We start from the raw sequence: 22,937 nt of genomic DNA, 5'->3' as shown, positions 1-22,937 counted from the left end.
TTTATGAGCACACTCACATCTCATATGAATTTTACAATTAACCAGGCCCATCCAGATTTTCCCATGCTGACCCATTACCACATTCTGCCACTGCAGTACAGGTCAAAATGGTACAGATTTGTACTTTATTTCAAATTGAACCTTTAAAGGGGCATTTCTGGACTTTTAAAGACCAGTATTGTACTTTTAAGGGAACATTTTAAAAAAAATGTACCTATAGGTACAAAAATGTTCTTCTCTCGTACCTCTATTTCTGAGAGTGTACTGTACTTCCCTGGAACTAACTCTCTCTCTATATCCACCTGTCTCCCTCCCTCCCTGCCTCCCTCACACACACCCACAGCGGTGTGATTTTGCTCTCAGCTCAGTGTTCAGTGAGATGGTGATGTGCCAGGACTTCTACACATGGGGGAGGTTTGAATAACTTTCTGAATAAATCTCAAAGCTTTGTTTCCAACTTTGACTAAAATGGCAGTTACCTCCTTCGCATTGGCGGACTATGTGCTGTTCGCTCTCATGCTGGTGGTGTCCGCTGCTGTGGGGATCTACTACGCCTGGGTGGACAGGAGCCGGAGAAACCCCGGGAACTTTTTAACTGGAGGCCGCAAGCTGACAGCTCTGCCCGTCTCCCTGTCCCTGACCGCCAGCTTCATGTCAGCCATCACAGTGCTGTCCTTTCCAGCTGAGGTAAGGTAAAACGCAGATTCACAAGGGACAAATCCAAAATGTGACGGTTATTGAATGGAAGCAAGGCTGAACTTTCTTTTTTTTTAAATAGCTACAATAATTCATACAATCCCTCTGTAGGTTTACCAATACGGAGCCAATATCGGATTTTACGGTCTCTCCTATTTAATGGCGATGCTGATCACATCTGAGGTCTTCCTCCCCATCTTCTACAAGCTGGAAATCACCAGCACTTTTGAGGTAAGAGTACTTTTTCTTCCCCTTTTTTCAGCGCTGTGCTGTGTGGATCGTCTGATTTCTGTTTTGCAATTCCACCAGACTCTGTTTACACAGGAATGAAATGTCTACATGTGAAAGATAATTTTGAACTGTTATCGAGAAAGGGACAGAGACATTTGATCACCGTTGCACTACTGTGCAAACAAAAGGCCTGTGTTAGGCTTGGTAAAAAACAAAACAAGAATGACACTGAAAGAATAAAGAGCACGTCGTTTTTGTGGACTGAGATAGATAAAATACAATATGGCCAAGTAACTTGGTAAAAGTCAAAGAAAGTCGAAAGTGGTTTGTAAAGAGAGCCCCGGCTACTAAACATTATGGTGTGTGGTTTTCAAGTTTCAGATGTTGCTTTTGTCTCACTTTATGTCATGAACTATGGTGCATGGAGATGAAAAACAGATTATCGATAGATTCAAACCAAAGAGGAGTAAAGGGAGTGATTGGGTTCGACTTTAAGGCGCTGGTTAATTTGTAAACATGAGACGAAAACATTTTATGACTTGATAGAAATGCATCACCTTACTCATACTTTTATCTTGTCTCTCTACTTCTGTCACTATGAAGTATCTGGAGCTGCGTTTTAACAGAGCAACCCGTCTGCTGGGCACACTGCTGTTCATTGTCCAAACAGTGAGTAAGAGGCCTGTCTACACATAATTACAGGGTTTTGACCTGTGTAGGTAAAACCACATATCAGTCACTCGGGGAACTTTTTTTTTCCTGTGACAGATCCTCTACAGTGGAATTGTCATTTATGTTCCAGCTCTTGCTTTAAACCAAGGTATGTTTGCTTGCGGTCCAACACAGTGGTCACATTCATAAAACATTCCTGCACGAGGGCACTTACGCGTACTCGGTTTTATCCAGTTGACTGACCAGTGGTTCATTCCTCAGTGACCGGGATGAATCTGTGGGGTGCGGTCATTTCCACGGGAGTGGTCTGTACATTTTACTGCACACTGGTATGTAACAAAATTTGATTGAATGAATTCTGCGGTCCCCAATTTTTTAATGCATTTTGACAAGAATGATTAAATAATGAGAAAATGGGTTCATTCAAGCTCAGCCCCGATCACCATCGATCAGAGGATCCCAGTGTCATCATGATGATACACTTCTGCACACCTAGGAAACCTCAGAAAGTGTGCACTACTTAAGCTTCCCTAGACTCATGCACATGTGGAAGTTTTTCAACCTTCTTTTAATGCAATGTCTGACTCAATAATTGTAATCAGTATTATATCTGCAGTTATTGGTTCTTGAAGGTCTAAAAGAGTCATACCACCAAATGGAAATATACAGCAGCCCTTTGTGAAATCTGACTTTGTTCTGCATTGTTACAGGGTGGTCTAAAGGCAGTGGTGTGGACAGACGTGTTTCAGGTAGGCTCCTCGGGGAAATAATAACACACCAGGTGGTTGGTGTGGTACTGACTAAATCAGAGCTCACCCGTTATGCCTCATGCTGCTTGTGGTTGGAGAGACAACAATGTACACTGGTGTTTCATAAATAGTAACTGCACACCACATCAGCATGCTGGTGTTTTGCTTCATTCAAAACACCAGCATTTTCTGCTCTTCTTTACAAGTCAAACACTAGTTTTTATCACCGTTTCCATCAACATTCAATAAGCAAACTAAAAGTGGTATTTTTTTCCCTCCAGCTCGGTGTAATGATCGCAGGTTTCCTGTCTGTCATCATCGCATCTGTGATCCTACAAGGTGGAGTCATCAACATCTTTTCAGATTCACAACACGGAGGGAGAATCAACTTCTGGGAGTGAGTATTCACCAAAACATTAAAATGAACGTTCAATTTAGCAGCAGGAAAAGAGTCAACTGTCGGCAGAAGAGGAACAGTAACACTAATTTACAGTGACAGTTTTCATGCTATGGGTTGACTCAGTATATCATCACTAAATCAACAACAATATACATACACAGCAATAAGAACAATTCTTTCCACAAATGCAGCTAAGCACCGTAGCAGTTCTGTGGAAATTTAATGTCTCATACTGTGGAGCATTCCTAGTGTACTGCTAGTGATTTCACTTGTTGTAAACTCCTTTAAAGCACATTTTTGTGAATGGTGCACATTGGAGATTAGCTAACCAGCCTCTTGAATTCAGAAGCAATCAATAAACTCAAATTTCTCCCTTTTTATGTCTCATCAGCTTTGATACAAACCCTCTGAGAAGACACACTTTTTGGACTGTTGCCATTGGAGGGACATTTCTTTGGACCAGTATATATGGGACCAACCAGTCGCAGGTTCAGAGATACATCTCCTGCAAGAGCATTGCTCATGCTAGACTGTGAGTCTTGTTTTATTGCACGATGTATGTATGGTGGTGGTGGTGGTGGTGGGGGCTTCTCAACAAAAAGCTTGCCTTAAAAATGCCAGTCATATGTTACACTGCAGAGACTAATATAGAAATTCATCCATATTTAAAAGACGGGGAGGCAGAGCTTTCAGCTTTCAGGCTCCTCTTCTGTGCAACCAGCTTCCAGTGTGGATTCAGGAGACAGGCATCCTCTGTATTTTTAAGATTAGGCTTAAAGCTTTCCTTCTTCATAAAACACAGTCAGGGCTGAATCAGGTAACCCCGAATCCTTCATTCCTATGCTGCAGTAGGTCTAGTGTTTCTTCTTCAGTCACCTTTTGTAGTCACTTTATGTTCATATACCTGTCTGCCTTTAATTATTAGTTATTATTAATCTGGCTCTCCTCCACAGCATGTCTTTATCCTGTCTTCCTCCCCTCACCCAAACCGGTCGCAGCAGATGGCCCCGCCCCTCCCTGAGCCTGGTTCTGCTGGAGGTTTCTTCCTGTTAAAAGGGAGTTTTTCCTTCCCACTGTTGCCAAAGCGCTTGCTCATACGGGGTCATGTGATTGTTGGGTTTTTCTCTGTATGTATTATTGTATATTGTATTTACAGTATAAACTGTTTTGAGGCACCTGTTGTTGTAATTTGGTGCTATATTAAAAAAAAATAATAATAATAATAAAAAAATATATATATATTATATAAATGTTTTTTTTTATATAAATAAATGGATGCAAGTACATTTATTTTCTGTTTTCTTCTTTAGTTCTTTGTTCATCAACCTGTTAGGTCTGTGGTTGATACTGTTGTGTGCAGTGTTTGCGGGAATGTGTCTTTACTCAATCTATAAAAGCTGCGACCCCTGGACATCTGGACTGCTTTCTGCACTTGATCAGGTATGACATAGCTGAGAGTTACACTGTAACAAATTACACTCACGCATGATAGAAAGTTTACCTCATATTACTTCTTATAGTTCTTATATAACTGCCCCAACAAGCATCAAGGCACCTAATTTGAGAAATAAACCAGTAAGAACCCATTTTAAACGATATCTTTAGGCACTCTATTACCAGAAATTTGTGCCAAAAACACATCATTTTCCTAGTTTCTTTAGCTTAATCCCAAAACTAACACAGTTTCTCAGGCAAAAAATAGTATTTTCCAACCAACAAGGTGATTTCCAAAGAGCTACTAGTCAGAAACTTCATCTCAGCATGGTGTGCAGAGTGCTCTTTTGGGTGGAAACAAAAGGCCTGTGTTAGGTGTTAGATGATAAAAAAGTGGTAGGCCCAAGAAACTACAGAAAACTACAGTCGTGGTTTATGGTTTTTTCCCATTTTTTCCCAGTAGCATTTAAAGAAACGAGGAGTGTCTCAAGACTGAGAATTCACTTCATTAAACTGTAATATGAAAATGTCCTAACTTCGTGGCCATGCGCTTAGTTTTGCACACCTGTGGCAATAAGACTGCAAACATCTGGATTTAAAGATTAAGAAGAGTGGACCAACACTTTGTCTATATAATGTATTTCAGGGACTGCAACAATCTTGTAACACCAAACCGACTGCAAATTAGCTTCTTTTTAAAGATCTCAACAAACAGATGGTATATAACTGCAACTAATAAAAAGATGAGTAATGTGCTAAAAAAAAAAAAAAAAAAAAAAGACTCACTATTGTTATGAAAAATGTGTAATGGCACCAGTGATAAAACCTTACAAAAGTAACAAAGTTACAAAGTAACAAAAATTTGAATATTACTAATCAATGGTAAATAGTAGCTACTTAATTACTTAACTGTGTGAATACTGTTGAACTAACAGTTTAATATCATTATTATCAGTAGTTTGTATAAGGTATGACTCTCTGGCCCTCTTGATCCATTAACCCAGTCTCACTGTTCCTCTGTAGTTGATGCCTTATTTGGTGATGGACGTCTTGGGAGACTATCCTGGCCTTCCTGGTCTGTTTGTGGCAGCAGCATTTAGTGGATCTTTAAGGTTATTGAATATTTAAGATAATACTTTCAACAGATTAAGTACACAATGAAAATTTAGTGTGTTTACTGTAGCAGCTTGCAGTATAATGCTGTGATTGCTATCTAAAAGGCAGGTTAGTTGTATCGTGCCTTGTTTTTGACTCGACTGTTCTTGGGTTTCCTACTATTCCAACCCATAGCACAGTCTCTTCTAGCATCAATGCACTGGCTGCAGTGACAGTGGAAGATCTAATCAAACCATATGCCAGCATGTCAGAGAGACAACTGGCCTGGATCTCAAAAGGAACGAGTAAGTAGATAATCACTGTGTTCAGTTTAAGACTGGCATCGCTAAAAAGCAATTATGAAAAATTATTAACAAATGAACGCCCAATATTTTACCATTATTGTTTGCAGGCCTCCTGTATGGAGTTTTATGCATTGGGATGGCTGGGTTGGCCTCACTTCTAGGACCGATCTTCCAGGTACAAATCTGTCAGTGTGTAAACTCCACGGTTTATTTAATCAAGAAAGGAAAACTATTACAGGATCTATGCATTTGTTAATGATAGAATATGCTGTCTGCAGCTTAGCTGGTATGTGCTTTCCTCTAAACAGGCAGTCATCAGTATATTCGGGGTCATTGGAGGTCCTTTACTTGGACTGTTCACTTTGGGGATTCTCTGTCCATTTGCCACGTCAAAAGTAAGTATATCCCTGTTACACCTAATTCCAAAAAAGGCTGTCAATAAACATTCAGATTAAAAAAAAATGATTCAGGAAAAAGTTTTAGTCACATTAGACCATAGAGACCCAGAAAATGTGCCATTTCTTAAAAAAATAACAGCTCATTTTGAACTTGACAGCAGCAACACGTCTCAAAAAAGTTGAATTGAGAGCAACAGAGGCTAAAACCCCCACAGTACTTTATCTACCTTCATACTACATATATCCCTGTTATTTAATAAGGCTTCATCTTTAATCGTCCCTTTAAAACGTTTGCATATCCTTTGTATCTTTTTCTATGGAACTGTACACTTTTTCATGTTGCACTCATTAAAATGTTTTTCAGGGAGCTTTGTCAGGTGTTGTGTTGGGGCTGGCTGTGTCTCTCTGGGTGGCCATCGGAGCGCAGATATACCCTCCTCCCCCTGAAATGAGTCGGCCTCTGTCACTGACCACTGAAGGCTGTAACTTTACAATGACGGACAGCTTCAGCTGGACCTCCACTCATGTCCCAACATTGCAGAGCTCCACAACAACAGCCCCAGTACTTATCAATAGCAAGTAAGTGTAGCTAATAGAAAAGATCCATAAAGTAACTTTTTTTTTAATGCCCTGGATGAACATTTATAAAAAATTTTAGCACACTGATGAGTAGACATTAGAAATCTTGATGACAATTGTTCTTTTGATGGTATGAGCAAGATTTCACTTCTGGTTTCACGACTCCCATCATCAGGCCTGCGCTGGCAGACTGGTACTCAGTCTCCTACCTTTACTTCAGTCCAATTGGAACTATAATAACTATAAGTGTGGGTCTGATAGTCAGCGTGTTGACAGGTAAATAACATCTTTATTCAGCGCACTATGGTTAACGCTGTCCTCTTAGGAGGTTATTGATGCTTTTTGTGTGTTGTTATTGAACATTTCAGGAGGTTGGAAGCTGAATGTAGAATCCAGGCTCAGGCTGACAAAAGAAGACACAAGTCTTTACTACTTGTTTAAATTGATCAAAGACAGAGTAAGTACTGCTTCAGTAAGCGAATGTCATATATGACAGGTTAACTTACTGAGTTTCTGCCCTGTTTTCCCATTTTTTAGGCCATGAGACGAAAAAGAAAGCTTGATCTGAAAAAGGACAGGAAGAAGACATTTGGCAATCCTAATCCTGCTTTCTGTGATGTTGAGCTGGATTTGCCACAAAGCAGCATTTCCACCTAAGAATGTAGCTGCTTTTTTAAAGTATAAGCTTCTTTGTTTCTCTATGATCTTATACAGGAAATGCAATGTAGAAGAGGAATTGTGGTGGGACTTTTTGCAAATGCAGACTAGCACTTGTTTGAATTTAAATTGTGCAATAGTTATTATGTACTGATCAATCAGCAATAAATATGAAGCAATAATTTTAAATGATGCCACAGAAATATATAAAAATCAAAGGTCTATTTATTTAAGTAATAAAGTTTTTTAATCATTTTTCATGTAATCAGATTCCATTAAAGTTAACATATTGTTATGTAATAAAATTACATGTAATTAAATTGATTAGAGTCTGTATTTTTGAATTGCTTCGGAGGCATGAAAAGACAGCTAGGTTCTCAGCCTGGTTCTCTCCAGTGTGATCCCTTGTGTGCCATGGGAGTAAAATAACTATCTTCATAGTCTTGGTGGAAAATGTTACTATTGTGCCAATATGCCATGCTGATATGTTTCAAGCTCTGTCTTCCTGGGCTACAGAAGAGCCCAGTGAAAATTCATCAAATTAACTGCAAAATGCCATATTCCAACCATATTCCACTCAGTAAGCAGATAAATATAGTGTTCTTATATCTTTGAATATGTGTTTGCTATATTTTATATTGATACAACATTTTTATTGGTTTATTTCTGGTTTTGTCAACAGTTTCACACTTTTTCCTTATTAAATCATCCAACTCAACTGTTCCTTGGATTTTGATTAGGAGAGTGTTTAGCTGTCTGTATAGCTGAGTCTACGTTCACGAGGACAACACTTAGTGAGGACAGAACATGCACCGTGCCACGTGGCCCATAGGGCAGAGCCCCATGTCCAATGTGCATGCAGTTCTGCAGAGGCTACCCTGCTTACTTCTTCCCTTCTTCTGAATGAACGTGGCATTTAGGTCTTAAAAGTGAATTAAATGTGTGTAAGTGCATTAAACCTGCATTTTTTTTGTGGTGGCCATTAGTGTGACTGCTTATAAAAAAATTATTAAATTCTCACTTCTATTGTAATCTTATTAAAAATATTTTTTAAAGTGGTTGTAGCCTCAGTTTCTAGATTAAGTTCCGCTTAATATGTATATATAAATATGGTAACATTGAGAGTAAGAGTTGATGTCCTGTACAGGGTACCAATCACAGACTTGGGCAACCTTATAGCTGGAAACTTGGCTCTTTAAGGAGCCACGTCTAGACTTGATGCCTCAAAGGATTGAAAAAGTGTCCCAAGAGCCTTTGACTGAAAGTGTTGTTAGACCAGGAGATCCCAGAGGTTATATGAAAAATGCAATTGGCCATATAATTTTGGTCTAAATGGGAGTCACCAAGATGAGGCTCACATCTTACACATCTTTAAACGAGCTGACGGTTCACTCGTTAAGCTGAAAGAAAGATGCTTTAATCACAGGAGTCACACATGTGTCCACTGTACCATCTGGGAACTCTTCTTGTTTACACTCGTAATAACACAAACACTAAATCCTGCTTCTCTGGTGCTGTTTTGTAGCAGTGTGTACACCTGAGACTGTCACCTGTCTGTCTGTCCTGCACTCTCTCTCTGTTTCTTTCTCTCTGATTGTGGAATAAAAGTATGAACATGTGTTTATAAGTTACACTTGTGTTTGAATCCTGCAGCTTATCACACATTTGATTTCCATGTGTGACAACTGCAAGTGTCCAGAGTGAGGACAGACTGAGGGACCCACAGCTGCACATCATCTGTGAGGCTTTGCAGCCCTGATGATCCACCAGGACAAACTCAGCAGTGTGTGAGGAAGAGGAGGAGGAAGAGCCAGCAGCAGCTGACAGATGGAGAGAATAGACAGACTGTTCCCTGTTTGTGAAGGACTGTTAGGAAAGTTCAAAATAACTAATTGTCTGTCCTGAATCAGTCTTGTTAGATAATGTTCAAATGATTTCATCATTCCAGTGTTTTCAGTGTGGGAGAAAGTACTCAGGGCCTTCAAGTTACACACTATGAAAGGCAGCACCAAGTTTAATGTTCAGAAACCTAAAGTCTGTATCAGCAGCAGAATGGACCTAAAAATAAATGTTTGTTCCAGTTCTATGAAGCTTTGAGTATTTTGGATCAGTAGCACTGCTGTGTGTGTTGCATCATATTGCTGTGATTGTTTATATGCTTTATATATTCTGAGGTAAGTTGATCTATAGTGTTACATCATATTCTATAAGGATGTTATGTGTTTGTATACTTTCTGCCCAGTTTGACCCATTTAGCAGAAGTCAGCCTGTTTAAGGCTCTGATATCTATTCTGTGTGACTTAAAGCAGTTATGACATGGTCTGATTTTCTCACCCAATAAAGAAATATTCAATATATCAGTCTACTCTTCATTTTATCAGAAACAGTTATCACAGCTCGTACATTTTCTTTTTATACATATATGTAAGCATTGAGCCAAATTTAGTAATGCCAACATACTGAAGGAACATTTGTCTCTTAACCTCCTAGGACCTGGCGTCCACATATGTGGACATCACATCCATCCATCCATTCAACACGTTCTCACTCCCAACTCGTCAAACGTGTGACGCATGGTCAGGCTCCCTCTGCTGCACTTATGGACGCGCAGGGTACCCCTCTCGCGTCGGGAATTGACGTGAAGGGTCCTCCGATTGAAGAGATTGCCGGGAAGTGCCTGTTGTCGGTATATTTAGACATTTTCCAAATCACATTGTAGTGACGTATACAGAACACAATAAATTATATAATGTAAACAACTACCTGAAAAACAGGTAGAACAATACTTTTGTATGGTTTATTGCATTTACGGAGGGAGTGATGTATGCTGGGTAATGGCACAGCTAGCGACTGGGTGACTTTATTCACCCGCTTCGGCTGTTATCAGTCCATACATTAGCGTTATTAGCACAAACCAGTCCCATAGATATGGGCCATCTCCTGCTAGATTGTTCAGAAGGTTGTTCTCATCCATCCAGATGGAGGATCACTAACAGGAGCGTGGAAGACTCCAGAATCCACTCTGGCTGGAATCCGGTGGATATGCAGTGTGTACAGGTAAGACCATTTAAACGGACAGCATTTATAGAATGACTATTAAAAGTCAGCGAGTGTCAATAATGTTAATGTGGTTATGTTAGTAATACACCGAGTGCTAATATAACAGCTTTAAGATGCATTTGTAGATGTTATTACGTGTTTTACCGTCTTTATGGTGCTAGCTTAAAGTTACGGTGTAAACGTTAGCTTATATTGGAGTAAAGCTGTTACTGGTTAAACGATGTTAGCACAGAAATATTAGCTTCTGTCATGACTGATGAAGTTACTAGTTAATAAAGTTTTCAGTAAAGTGATTAATCGCAGCCACAGACTGACAGCAAATATCTCGATTAGCTTCAGTGCATCTGTAATAAATATGTGCAAGTTTCAGTGCTTCGTTTAAACTGTATGATACTTATACTGACCCAGGGTCAGTGTAAAATACAATCCTAGCTGTGTGAACAAAGCCTGGCTCCTTTAATCCTGCATGACAAACCTCAGGATGCAGGTTATTATTACTCTTTCCTGCTGGCACACCTGTCACACCTGAGAGTCAGCTAGAAACGTACAGTGACGTGGACATCATGCAAAGACTGCCAGACTCTGTAATACTGCAAATGATCAGTGACTCAGGTTAACACTAAACTTTAAACAGTACCTCTGTGTCTCTGTGTGCTGAACATCTAGGATTGAGTCAGGCTGCATTGACTGTGGGACTTTAATGTGTTAAAAGCAGGTTGAAGACGGCTCAGAAACATTTGAAGATTAAAATTTAGCATTATGGCTGCTGGTGGTTTGTAAAGCCTCTACTCAGCTGTATTTTTGTTACTAATTTATGTTTGTTGTTGTTTAACACAGATTTCAGAAGAGCAAATATGCTTAATAGTTTAACTAGATTTCATTTGTCAGTGTGGGACTGCTGAGTCACCTGAAGAACTCATTTCATTCATTCTCCACATGATGTTCATTTACAGAAATGTTTCACAGGAACTGATTCCTCCCAAAGGTTGAACTAGTGTGTTTCCATAGATTACCTCTGTATGAATGTACTTCTTAAATGAAGCCAAGTGTTTGTCCTGTTTTGTTCCTCAGGTACAGTACGTGATATCAAGGGCAGGCGGTCAACACTGGGGGAAGACAAGAAGCAGACGTACTTCCAAGAGGGAGCTGCAGTGAGGTCAGAGGTCAGAATCTGAAACAGCTCAGGTTTATATTTTAGAGGTTATAAAAAATCAAAATGTATTTATAAAGAAACCTTTAAATAATAGTCATAATTATGATTATTATAAGAAATATCAAACATTTAAGTGGATTTTCTGTTACACATATTTGTTTAAATAGTTCTACAAATCTGAGCTGTCGGTGTGTCCTTGGATTGTGTGGTAATAATATTAGAGCCTGCAATCTTTCTTACTGAATCTCTACTATGAGTCATGTTACCTGAGATTAATTCTATGTTTACCTGTCAGCCTGGACGAATGTGCTGTGTGAAGGAAATTAAATTAAATCAGATCTGAACTGCGTACATTTGAGGAACCTGGTCATATTTAATTGAAATATGAACCAGTGATTTTTTTGATTGCTGATTCCAAGATAGTCTTTGTGGAAATCCTGTTTGGCTTTTTGTCATTTTAATTCTCTTCTCTGTTTTCCAGAACAGTTCTCCACAGTCGCTGTCCACATGGGTCAGTGGGACCAAGAAGCACTCTGCTAATGTGGGACTCTGACCAGCAACATCCAGCAGGACCCAGACAGCGTTTTCTATCTCCCAGCTGGAGTTTTTGTTTGTCAGTGACTGGAGAGTCAGATTTTTGTTGAGCTTCACACTTGCAGAGTGTTACGATTCGGTGTTGTCAGTGTTTTGTTTTAGGCGTGACTGTAATGTGTTTCCTGCTTTACTTTGAAAGTCTGTCTTATCTCAGTGTTTTCAGTTTACGCTTTCTTGTCTCGTCAGTTCTGATTTGCCCCAGCTGTGTTTCCCTCCTGTTGTCCATTCCCTGATTGCTCCCTCTATGTATTTAAACCCTGTGTTTCAGTGTGTCATGGTCGCGATCTCCCCCGTTGTAAATAGTTTGGTGTTTTGTTATAAATAAATAGTCTGTTGTAAATACTTTCGTTATGGGATATTTTTGTTTTGGGATTTTGGTGGAGAGCCTTCGTGGTTTTACTTTCTTTATCTTTATTTTTCTACGTTGCACCCCGGTTGCCTAGGCCGGGGTGTAACATATGGGGGCTCGTCCGGGATTGCCTTCGCTGGGGGGTCCGGGGACCGCCCCAGCCTTTGTCGTCTGCTGGAGGGTCCGTGGGACCGCTCCGGCCTTCGTTCGCCTTCGCTGGGGGGTCCGTGGGACCGCTCCAGCCTTCATCCGCCTTCGCTGGAGGGTCCGAGGGACCGCTCCAGCCTTCGTCGTCTGCTGGAGGGTCAGTGGGACCGCTCCAGCCTTCATCAGTTTCATCTGCCTTCGCTTTAGCCGTCCGTCTCCGCTGGAGGGTCCGAGGGACCGCTCCAGCCTTCGTCGTCTGCTGGAGGGTCGGTGGGACCGCTCCAGCCTTCATCAGCCTTCGTCCGTCTTCGCTGGAGGGTCCGTTGGAGGGACCGCTTCAGCCTTCGTCCGCCTTCGCTGGAGGATCCGAGGGACCGCTCCAGCCTTCTGCAGCTGGTGGGCTGCGTGTCCGTGTGTGCAGCTGGTGGGCTGCGTGTCCGTGTGTGCAGCTGGTGGGCTGCGTGTCCGTGTGTGCAGCTGGCGGGCTGCGTGTCCATGTGTGCAGCTGGTGAGCTGCTCATCCGCCTTCGCTGGAGCGTCCAAGTGACCGCTCCAGCCTTCATCCGCTTCTGCTGGAGGGTCCGAGGGACCGCTCCAGCCTTCGTCGTCTGCTGGAGGGTCAGTGGGACCGCTCCAGCCTTCATCAGCTTCGTCTGCCTTCGCTGAGGGGAGGGTCCGTGGGACCGCCCCAGCCTTTGTCGTCGCTGGAGGGTCCGTGGGACCGCTCCAGCCTTCATCCGCCTTCGCTGGAGGGTCCGTGGGACTGCTCCAGCCTTCGTCGTCTGCTGGAGGGTCAGTGGGACCGCTCCAGCCTTCATCGGCTTCATCTGTCTGGATCAAACTTTTCACTTGGTGTTAAATGTTTGATTTTTGGGTGGGGGGAACTGTTACGATTCGGTGTTGTCAGTGTTTTGTTTTAGGCGTGACTGTAATGTGTTTCCTGCTTTACTTTGAAAGTCTGTCTTATCTCAGTGTTTTCAGTTTACGCTTTCTTGTCTCGTCAGTTCTGATTTGCCCCAGCTGTGTTTCCCTCCTGTTGTCCATTCCCTGATTGCTCCCTCTATGTATTTAAACCCTGTGTTTCAGTGTGTCATGGTCGCGATCTCCCCCGTTGTAAATAGTTTGGTGTTTTGTTATAAATAAATAGTCTGTTGTAAATACTTTCGTTATGGGATATTTTTGTTTTGGGATTTTGGTGGAGAGCCTTCGTGGTTTTACTTTCTTTATCTTTATTTTTCTACGTTGCACCCCGGTTGCCTAGGCCGGGGTGTAACACAGAGGTAAGTCAGTTTGCAGAGATCCCTCCCACCCTGGCTTTTATGTGCTAGATTTCTTATCTGAAACGGTAATATTTCAGTGACTGCTGCTTCTACACTCTACTGATCCCTGATGGGAGAATCATCAATTTTGGCAACAAAGCCTGGTGGATGTTTGTTTACAGTCTGATGATGGGACATCATGCTCTGCAGCTTCAAAGTTTGCCTCCTCATTATTATTCATACCCAGTAATGTGAAGTATGCTCATATCTACTATAACTGAACCAACCTGGTGCTCTTCATTTATGGAGGCTGTTGAGTCTGAATGTTGGATGTTGTGTATCTCGTGTTCTCTGGGCTTTGTTGTCCTCAGTCTTTTTGCAGGATCAGAAAACAAAACCAGGAGGCGCGTAAATGTTTCTTTTCCATGATGTTTCTTCAAATGTTTCTTCTGGATGATGATAAGACTGTGACACAGGATGCCACCTTTGGTCTTGTGATGAAGCAAAGCTCAGGAAGAAGTGTGATTAAATGGTACCCACATGTGTGCTGCTGAGAAGGCTGTACAGGGGCACCTGCAGCCAAATCCAAGCTTCAGGTTAGTTGTAGTTGCAGAACGCTATAGACTGAGACAGCTGAGGCATCAAATGTTTGATTAAACGGATGAAAAAGAGAAGTTTCTTCCCTATAATTATCACTTCTTAAAATCTGTAGCAACTTCAAGTCTGTCAGCGTGCTGAGCATGCTCAGAATGTGACAATATATTTTTGTTCAATATTTAATTTCTTTCAGTTGCAGTTGTTAAATGAAAATAAAAATAAAAATATATTCTTATAATTTAGCAAACTAATTTATCAAAAGAAATATACATATATCTGTATTAGTTTTAATAAATTAATTTGACAGCTGTATTGAAAATACCATATTGTATTCATACAGAATCAGTTTGGTATCATTGTTTGTCTGCTCACTGATTGTTGAAACTAAGAGTTGCTTTGATCTGTTTAGATCTAAAGTATCCAAAGTTGAGCTCTGATGTTTCTTCACCCTTGTGTGTGTGATATGTGATTCCTACATGCTGGCAGAGCGGCTGTTTGTGCTCACAGATGGTGACGGTGTGGAGAGACGCTGGTGTTTCCTCAGAAGAACCAGCAGAGTCACTCGCTGACTGATGCTCGTCTGCACTGCACAGAGGAAATCAGCTGACCGAGGTTTGTCCAGTGACGTGTTATGAATGTATATTTGTTTTATGCTTACAGTTATGTTTTTCTTGACAGAGGCTCTGCAGAGGTTAGACAAAGCAGAGAAAACATGTGCTTTACATTTTACTGTGATTTATTGAGATATTTGTTGCCTGATGTTCAGCAGGAATGGAGAAATGGAATCAAAGGGAGATGTTTTTGCTGTTTTTGTAATGATGTAAGTAAATCTTCAATATTATTTATTTGCTTGGTTATATTAGGAGTGTTTCTGAGTGAGGGGGGAGGAGTCATCATCCAGGTAAAGTGACGTGGATCAGTGGATACACTTGTCTCCCCTTTAAAGGAGACACTCTTAGAGAGAGACGATTAGAGTCATCCTTAAATGTTAGTGCTTTCAAATACACAAACATTTTTAAAGGACAAAAATGAACATCCAACTTTGACTGTAATACAAAATAAATCTTTGCATGTGTGTTTTCAAACTCTCAGATGGGCAGCATATCAGTCTTGGACTGTCTAACCTGCCGGAGCAGCACTGAATGACCACCACACATGAGCATGTTCCTGCAACATTCAGCATCTGATCCTTCATCTGTGTGCTGCTGCTTTTGGTAAGTAGAGTTACCCAACTACAGTAACTCTAAACACATGCCATCCATTTCTAACGGCCTGGTTACTTCCTGTCAGTTACTTTAGAAACCAAGTGGTCACCTGACCTAACACTGTTTCTTCTTCTTCCCCTTAATGTTCAAGTGTCACATGTCAAACAGCTGGAGAGGAAACTACACCAGTGTACTGGGATGTTTCACCAACACGTGCCAGATGCTGTTCCTTCATGGTGACATCACCAGAGACAGCCCCACCCACCTCAGGACCTCACCATTGATCATGATGATTATAATGATGACAGCGAGCGGAACTAAGACTGTAAAAATCCACGACCAGAATTTTTCTTTCTAATTATTAATGAATACTGAGAGCCTCTTTCTGTGTTTTGTCTGTTTTGTTTTGTTTTTTACCTCATTTGTTACTAACAAAGTTCACAAACTCACACAGTTTACATTCTGTATGTTTCCATCTTTACCAGCCACACTCTAACTGCATTTAAGAAAATGATCCTTAGAAATCGTCCTTTTTCTCTTTTGTAATTGATGATAATTCAGTGAATATACTGCGCTGCTTCCTTCTATTGCGTCACACATTGCTTTATGTTTTTCAGTGTCCAGTTATTTTTTACTGCTGTTTGAATTCTCTGTATGTTTGACCCTGTAGACTGTTTGATGGACTGCTTGTCTTCCTGTTTGTAACCGCCGCCTGTTTTTTAATAAAGATTTGGATTTCTGACTTCAACACAGCCTCTGCGTGTCCTCCCTTTGTGTCCTCTTCCTCTGTGAATGTGTTGCATGTGTCACAGATTCATTTTATTAACAGCTCTCCCACAGTGAGTTGCATCAGCATTCATTCACAGCACATTTCAGAAGGATTCAGATTAATACAGTGATCTTACAGTCAGAATGATCCTGACAGAGTGCCACTGTAAATGATCTTTCATCAGGTAAATTTTAAAGTTCAGTATTTCAAAGCAGGAGTTATGAAGAATCATGCTGGCATTAGGACTAATAATATGTACTTAAAGTCAAATTTTTTAATTATGCTAGAATATTGGAAGACAATCAACTTTTAGTGTTTTCCACATATTAATTATTCTGAAATAGAGACGGTGACCCTAACTGTACAGAAGCACTAAACAACTGACAATCTAACAGACATCATTGGCCTGAGCTGTCATGCACAGTGAGTCTGATCCTTTGCTGTGAGAGTCTGACAAGCATGTTTCTGGTCAGTTTGGAAGAAATAATATCACAATGTTGATCTTTTTTTCAATATTCCTTCTCTTTTAAACTGTGATCAAAGGTACTTATGTTCACAGCATGTAATAATACTGACAGTCCAGGGCACTGTGGTCTGTTGAGCTAGGGTTAGGGTTAGCAATTCAGACATATGTAATCAATATTAAACGTCTCTGACGTGGGCCACTGTCTGTAGTGTTGGGAAATCCATACCAGGCTGGAACGAGTCAAGGTAAGTGAGCATCCACGAGAAGACACAGCAGATGCATCCTACTAATACTGACAGGACCAGGAGACTCCAGAAACCGAGCATCTTCTCTTCAGTGCCATCCTCTCCTGTCACCCTCTCTGCCCGCAGCTCTTTGAGTATGGGGTAGATAAGGGCGCAGAGAAACCCTTATTACTAATTCGTATTATAATTCAATTTTCATGAAATATTCATATTCAGTATCGGTCCTTTTATATTATAACCACGTATCCACCCAGGCTCATGGTGGGGCAGGGCTCTGTCCTGGGATGCTTGAGTACAAGGTAATGTACACCTGACCAGGTATCCAGTCTGTCAGAATTGTTTTCAATATTTGGTTCAAAAACACGAGTGACAACAAAAATCCAACTAGGATTCTTGCATATGATGAATGAAGTCTGTCTTTGACTGTATTGTCCAGCTGATCCATCAAACCCCCAGCAGGTGAACCTTATTCATGACATAACACGGCAACAATGTAAAAAATTAAACAGCAACAGTCTAAATGTAAAGTGCATTCTAAAGTCCTCTTCAATAAATCATATGCAAAGAGTCATTCAGGACTGTAAAACGTGAACTACAGAACCCAGAGTCTTCATCATTAAATCTCTGGTTGCTTCATTTTTCTATCCTATATCAGATACTTTAAGGTTAGGTTAGGTAAAGTTGCATTCTCATGGTGAGGCAAAGTGCTTTATGTGTGTGTGTGCGTGTCATGAACGGCTATAAAAGGCCTATAATTACAGAACAAAGCGGGGTTTGAGTTCGAGTTGCGGCAGACTGTCACTACTTGTAAATGGAACGCAGCCTTCCTGCGGCGGACAGCTAATAACAGGAATCGGACGCGGTCCAGCCAAGTCCACAGCAACCACCATAGCAACCGCCTAGCATGACCTTAAAAACATATTCTGTCTTCATAACGATCAAAAACATGAAATGATTTGCAAAGTGTTTAAGTGTTACAGCTGCAGAGAGCTATGGCGGTATCTTTGGAAGCTGTTTGCATAGCTAATAATATACGATGTAACCATGGAGACAGTCAGTCACGTGAGCTAGCGGTGCACGTTTACTACAGTGAATAAGGTGATTGTGTGCACAGCGTCCACACGCTGCAGAGGGTAAAGACATTACTTCAATATTGTTTTATATTTGCCTTCTGTTGACCATCACCTCAGGTTCACCATTACAGTTTCAGCAGACAGATGCACACTGTGTAAATATCAACACATTCAAAAACTCATGTCTCAGAAATAAGCACAGCTGTTCATGTTTGTCATTAGAGTTTTATTTGTAAGAAAATTATGAACTTCATATTGTGCATCAAATAAAAGAACATTTCACAACTCTGAGTCAACAGAAATGTCTCTAATGTAGACGTGTACAGTGTAGTGTAAGCATTAAAAGATCATAAAGGAAACACTAACATTCATGTGAAACTAATTGTAATAAAAAAATGAACAGGTGGTTTATAGATGTAAAAGAAAGAATCTGAAAACAACACTTTTTTGGTCTAAGTGATCAAAGTAGAAAACAGAACTGATGTTCAAGAACAAACCGTAGCTGCACTAATATTACACATCTCCATTGTTGTGGTGAACAGACATGTTGCTTTTAAAACCACATGCAGTGTGTGACCGTGACTGTTCACTGAGACCATGAACACCACTTTGCTGAAGCCTTCGCCTTCTTCTTCTTCTTCTTGTAAATTGGAAGCAGAAGGAGCACGAGCTGCTTTGATCTACTGAAAGGAAAAAGCAGAACATCTGAGCTGAAACCATTAAGACAGGAACAATCATTCAATGCAGTGTCTCAGGTGGCTTAGCCTGTTACAACTGTTGATACAAGCTAAATACGGTTAACACACAGTGTCAGGGAGCTCCAGTGTGGGAACTAGTGGCTTTAGGTTTGTAGTGATTTAACTTTCATCCATTCATTCATTTAATTCAGGAGGAAGAAATGTCAGGTTGATGCAGGCTGGTTACATGCATTTGGTCCCATGCTGTCTTTAACTAAATGACTTGGTTCATTTTATGGCTGGGCTGTATGTGGGGTTATATCATGTTATTTGGGCAGGAGTACCTGTCCCCTGTTAGACTTAGAAAGTTTCTCCATAAGTAGAGTTTCTAACTCTTCTAGCACATCTGTGGCTGACAGCTTTTTGGTGGCTCTTTTTACCCCACACTGGTTGTGAGTGTGTAAATAGCCCCACTAGTTCTTTTGGGTTGCAGTTAACTTGGGAGGAAGAGGTAGGTCTGCCATGACTAGATGTATAACAATTATCTGGGATACATAAATTTCATAATGCATGCATATATCTCTATAAACCTGCCTGTGGGCTGCCATTTTTTTACATTCAGTTATTTCTTTGTTGAATCTAAATAATGAATGTGTTACAGTTAAACTGACACTGATCAGTGTGAATGGCTCATTGGGACACAGAAACCTTTAAATTAAACCCTATCACCTGATATCGAGTGTCAAACAATATCAAAGCTGTAAAAGCTCTTTACAGTCAGAATTTATAAAACTATGATTGTAAATTAATTCAAACAAGTGAGCTTTTCTCTTTGTGCTGAATATCAACACTGTGATTTCTTAGACTGTAAGCTTTACTTCAGCACAACCAGTTGTAGAAGCTGCCACTCCAAATGTCTTTTGATAACAAGAAAAAAATACCTTTTCAGTCCACGGCCTGAAGTTCTTCTCCGACATCTTCTGCCATCAGCTTTGTCTGCTGGTTTGAAGACAATAAACCATAAAAAAGATGATTTAGTCACTTTGTCTGCATCATGCAGCTCGAATGTGTCGTGTAACGATGTTGAATAGCCGTCGTTATCCCTCTGCTGTGTCAGCAGGATTGTACTGTACAGCATCTCATTGATATGTGAGGAATGCTAATGTAAACAGACTTACATCATTAAAACATAAAGGACAGGAGATATTTAGATATTTTTATATTTATATTACATTTTATAGCTGACGGATATTACTAAATAGATAGAATTTACTAAATAGCTGGATGAACATGAAAAATATGTCTATAATAACAAATGACCATGAGAGCCAGTAGAATTAATTCAACTGGACACTCGAAAGACGTCCTTAAATGCTCTTTAAGTGGCAGAACAAACGAACAAACACTTAATTGCTTACTTGAGATGAAATCTGCTCAGCTACTTTGAAAACAGCTTCTAACTGGTTCCTCCTGTAACAGGATGACTGCTCAGGGGTAAGGCCATCATGCAGTCCAGCAACCTTTATGGTTCTGCTTTAATTCACCAGGAACTATTAGGGAAACCTTCCAGCGCCTCCTGTGAAAGACACAGGCATAAACACACAAACATTTATTAACATGTTCCACAGTGTTCCAGTTTGATTTTCTCATCCTGTGGACAACAACGTACATGGATGCAGGTTTATTGTTGACTTTTGGAAGGTTTATTTAGTGAACATATCCAGCTGCAGCTCCACTGTGATCCTGAGCTGGATAAGCACTTAAGAAAATGTGTCAATAAATGGACATACATCAACTTACTATATTTATCCAAACAGACGGGACCAATAATGCTTCACTGAGTTAGAGACTTTAATGTCTCTTCTATGTAAGAAGATCTCGTGCTGATATACCAGCAAACTTGACAACAAAGGTTTTTCAGACTGCATGTAGCTGTCCTCTATGTCAGCTCACACATTTACATTCATGTCACACTTATTTCTGCTTTCCCATTTTATAATTATTACTTACATTTTGATTATAAACCTTGAGTTTGTAAATGATCAGATTACATAATTGGAATACAATGTATCCAATTCAGGGTTGCGGGAGGATGAAGCCTATCCCAGCTGATACAGGACAAAGACAGGCTGCCAGTTTATCGCAGGGCTAACACAATATGTGTAACAGAAAATCCACTTAAATGTTTGATATTTCTTATAATAATCATAATTATGACTATTATTTAAAGGTTTCTTTATAAATACATTTTGATTTTTTATAACCTCTAAAATATAAACCTGAGCTGTTTCAGATTCTGACCTCTGACCTCACTGCAGCTCCCTCTTGGAAGTACATCTGCTTCTTGTCTTCCCCCAGTGTTGACCGCCTGCCCTTGATATCACGTACTGTACCTGAGGAACAAAACAGGACAAACACTTGCCTTCATTTAAGAAGTACATTCATACAGAGGTAATCTATGGAAACACACTAGTTCAACCTTTGGGAGGAATCAGTTCCTGTGAAACATTTCTGTAAATGAACATCATGTGGAGAATGAATGAAATGAGTTCTTCAGGTGACTCAGCAGTCCCACACTGACAAATGAAATCTAGTTAAACTATTAAGCATATTTGCTCTTCTGAAATCTGTGTTAAACAACAACAAACATAAATTAGTAACAAAAATACAGCTGAGTAGAGGCTTTACAAACCACCAGCAGCCATAATGCTAAATTTTAATCTTCAAATGTTTCTGAGCCGTCTTCAACCTGCTTTTAACACATTAAAGTCCCACAGTCAATGCAGCCTGACTCAATCCTAGATGTTCAGCACACAGAGACACAGAGGTACTGTTTAAAGTTTAGTGTTAACCTGAGTCACTGATCATTTGCAGTATTACAGAGTCTGGCAGTCTTTGCATGATGTCCACGTCACTGTACGTTTCTAGCTGACTCTCAGGTGTGACAGGTGTGCCAGCAGGAAAGAGTAATAATAACCTGCATCCTGAGGTTTGTCATGCAGGATTAAAGGAGCCAGGCTTTGTTCACACAGCTAGGATTGTATTTTACACTGACCCTGGGTCAGTATAAGTATCATACAGTTTAAACGAAGCACTGAAACTTGCACATATTTATTACAGATGCACTGAAGCTAATCGAGATATTTGCTGTCAGTCTGTGGCTGCGATTAATCACTTTACTGGAAACTTTATTAACTAGTAACTTCATCAGTCATGACAGAAGCTAATATTTCTGTGCTAACATCGTTTAACCAGTAACAGCTTTCCTCCAATATAAGCTAACGTTTACACCGTAACTTTAAGCTAGCACCATAAAGACGGTAAAACACGTAATAACATCTACAAATGCATCTTAAAGCTGTTATATTAGCACTCGGTGTATTACTAACATAACCACATTAACATTACTGACACTCGCTGACTTTTAATAGTCATTCTATAAATGCTGTCCGTTTAAATGGTCTTACCTGTACACACTGCATATCCACCGGATTCCAGCCAGAGTGGATTCTGGAGTCTTCCACGCTCCTGTTAGTGATCCTCCATCTGGATGGATGAGAACAACCTTCTGAACAATCTAGCAGGAGATGGCCCATATCTATGGGACTGGTTTGTGCTAATAACGCTAATGTATGGACTGATAACAGCCGAAGCGGGTGAATAAAGTCACCCAGTCGCTAGCTGTGCCATTACCCAGCATACATCACTCCCTCCGTAAATGCAATAAACCATACAAAAGTATTGTTCTACCTGTTTTTCAGGTAGTTGTTTACATTATATAATTTATTGTGTTCTGTATACGTCACTACAATGTGATTTGGAAAATGTCTAAATATACCGACAACAGGCACTTCCCGGCAATCTCTTCAATCGGAGGACCCTTCACGTCAATTCCCGACGCGAGAGGGGTACCCTGCGCGTCCATAAGTGCAGCAGAGGGAGCCTGACCATGCGTCACACGTTTGACGAGTTGGGAGTGAGAACGTGTTACCATTCGCTACCGCTTATCCTTTTCAGGGTCGCGGGGGGTGCTGGAGCCAATCCCAGCTGTCATGGGGCGAGAGGCGGGGTACACCCTGGACAGGTCGCCAGTCTGTCACAGGGCTAACACACAAGGACAGACAACC

General features: G+C 40.6%; 2 protein-coding genes and 2 long non-coding RNA genes across 8 annotated transcripts; 2 read left to right on the top strand and 2 right to left on the bottom strand.

Annotated features, from left to right (window-relative positions):
* Positions 1–393: 393 nt before the first annotated feature.
* On the top strand, positions 394–7,398 carry slc5a8 (solute carrier family 5 member 8). Its single transcript, XM_085385744.1, has 17 exons — positions 394–687; positions 808–927; positions 1,531–1,596; positions 1,696–1,747; positions 1,861–1,928; positions 2,310–2,348; positions 2,630–2,745; positions 3,140–3,280; positions 4,059–4,188; positions 5,206–5,294; positions 5,473–5,582; positions 5,690–5,757; positions 5,891–5,977; positions 6,345–6,559; positions 6,735–6,835; positions 6,928–7,016; positions 7,097–7,398. The coding sequence occupies exons 1-17, from the start codon at positions 469–471 to the stop codon at positions 7,214–7,216; spliced, it is 1,830 nt and encodes a 609-aa protein (XP_085241870.1). The 5' UTR covers positions 394–468; the 3' UTR covers positions 7,217–7,398.
* A 2,358-nt stretch (positions 7,399–9,756) lies between these two features.
* LOC146650185 (uncharacterized) lies at positions 9,757–16,323 on the top strand. Of its 3 annotated transcripts, XR_014908303.1 has the most exons (7): positions 9,757–9,898; positions 10,195–10,273; positions 11,911–12,090; positions 13,800–14,987; positions 15,145–15,195; positions 15,468–15,589; positions 15,732–16,323. It is a non-coding gene; the product is annotated as an uncharacterized LOC146650185 (long non-coding RNA). The 3 variants fall into 3 exon arrangements; XR_014908305.1 differs by lacking the exons at positions 9,757–9,898; positions 10,195–10,273; positions 11,911–12,090 and having other exon boundaries at positions 13,973–14,374; positions 14,862–14,987; positions 15,142–15,195; XR_014908304.1 differs by lacking the exons at positions 9,757–9,898; positions 10,195–10,273; positions 11,911–12,090 and having other exon boundaries at positions 13,974–14,374; positions 14,862–14,987.
* Positions 16,324–16,991: 668 nt separating this feature from the next.
* LOC146650184 (ADP-ribosylation factor-like protein 6-interacting protein 6) lies at positions 16,992–17,320 on the bottom strand. The gene is made up of 2 exons (XM_085386134.1): positions 17,311–17,320; positions 16,992–17,224 (listed from the first exon to the last, which is right to left on the bottom strand). Exons 1-2 carry the CDS (start codon positions 17,318–17,320, stop codon positions 16,992–16,994), a joined length of 243 nt encoding a protein of 80 aa, XP_085242260.1.
* Positions 17,321–18,344: 1,024 nt separating this feature from the next.
* Positions 18,345–22,820, bottom strand: LOC146650183 (uncharacterized). Of its 3 annotated transcripts, XR_014908140.1 has the most exons (6): positions 22,649–22,820; positions 22,278–22,356; positions 21,112–21,203; positions 20,229–20,386; positions 19,752–19,809; positions 18,345–18,816 (listed from the first exon to the last, which is right to left on the bottom strand). It is a non-coding gene; the product is annotated as an uncharacterized LOC146650183 (long non-coding RNA). The 3 variants fall into 3 exon arrangements; XR_014908139.1 differs by having other exon boundaries at positions 21,119–21,203; positions 22,278–22,819; XR_014908138.1 differs by having other exon boundaries at positions 22,278–22,817.
* Between the last annotated feature and the right edge of the window lie 117 nt (positions 22,821–22,937).

Source organism: Rhamphochromis longiceps, linkage group LG17 (genome assembly GCF_057381845.1).
Source record: "Rhamphochromis longiceps isolate RC_006_pf linkage group LG17, R_longiceps_female_GT1.1, whole genome shotgun sequence".
In the NCBI taxonomy this organism is placed as follows: domain Eukaryota; kingdom Metazoa; phylum Chordata; class Actinopteri; order Cichliformes; family Cichlidae; genus Rhamphochromis; species Rhamphochromis longiceps.
This window is presented reverse-complemented; position numbering and strand designations above follow the sequence as displayed.

Excerpts from the sequence above, each read along its gene's own strand:
- slc5a8 (XM_085385744.1), top strand. The coding sequence starts at position 469 with ATGGCAGTTACCTCCTTCGCATTGGCGGACTATGTGCTGTTCGCTCTC. Across the intron at positions 2,746-3,139 it reads GGGAGAATCAACTTCTGGGA|CTTTGATACAAACCCTCTGA; the intron begins GTGAGTATTCAC and ends ATGTCTCATCAG. Across the intron at positions 5,978-6,344 it reads GTCCATTTGCCACGTCAAAA|GGAGCTTTGTCAGGTGTTGT; the intron begins GTAAGTATATCC and ends AATGTTTTTCAG.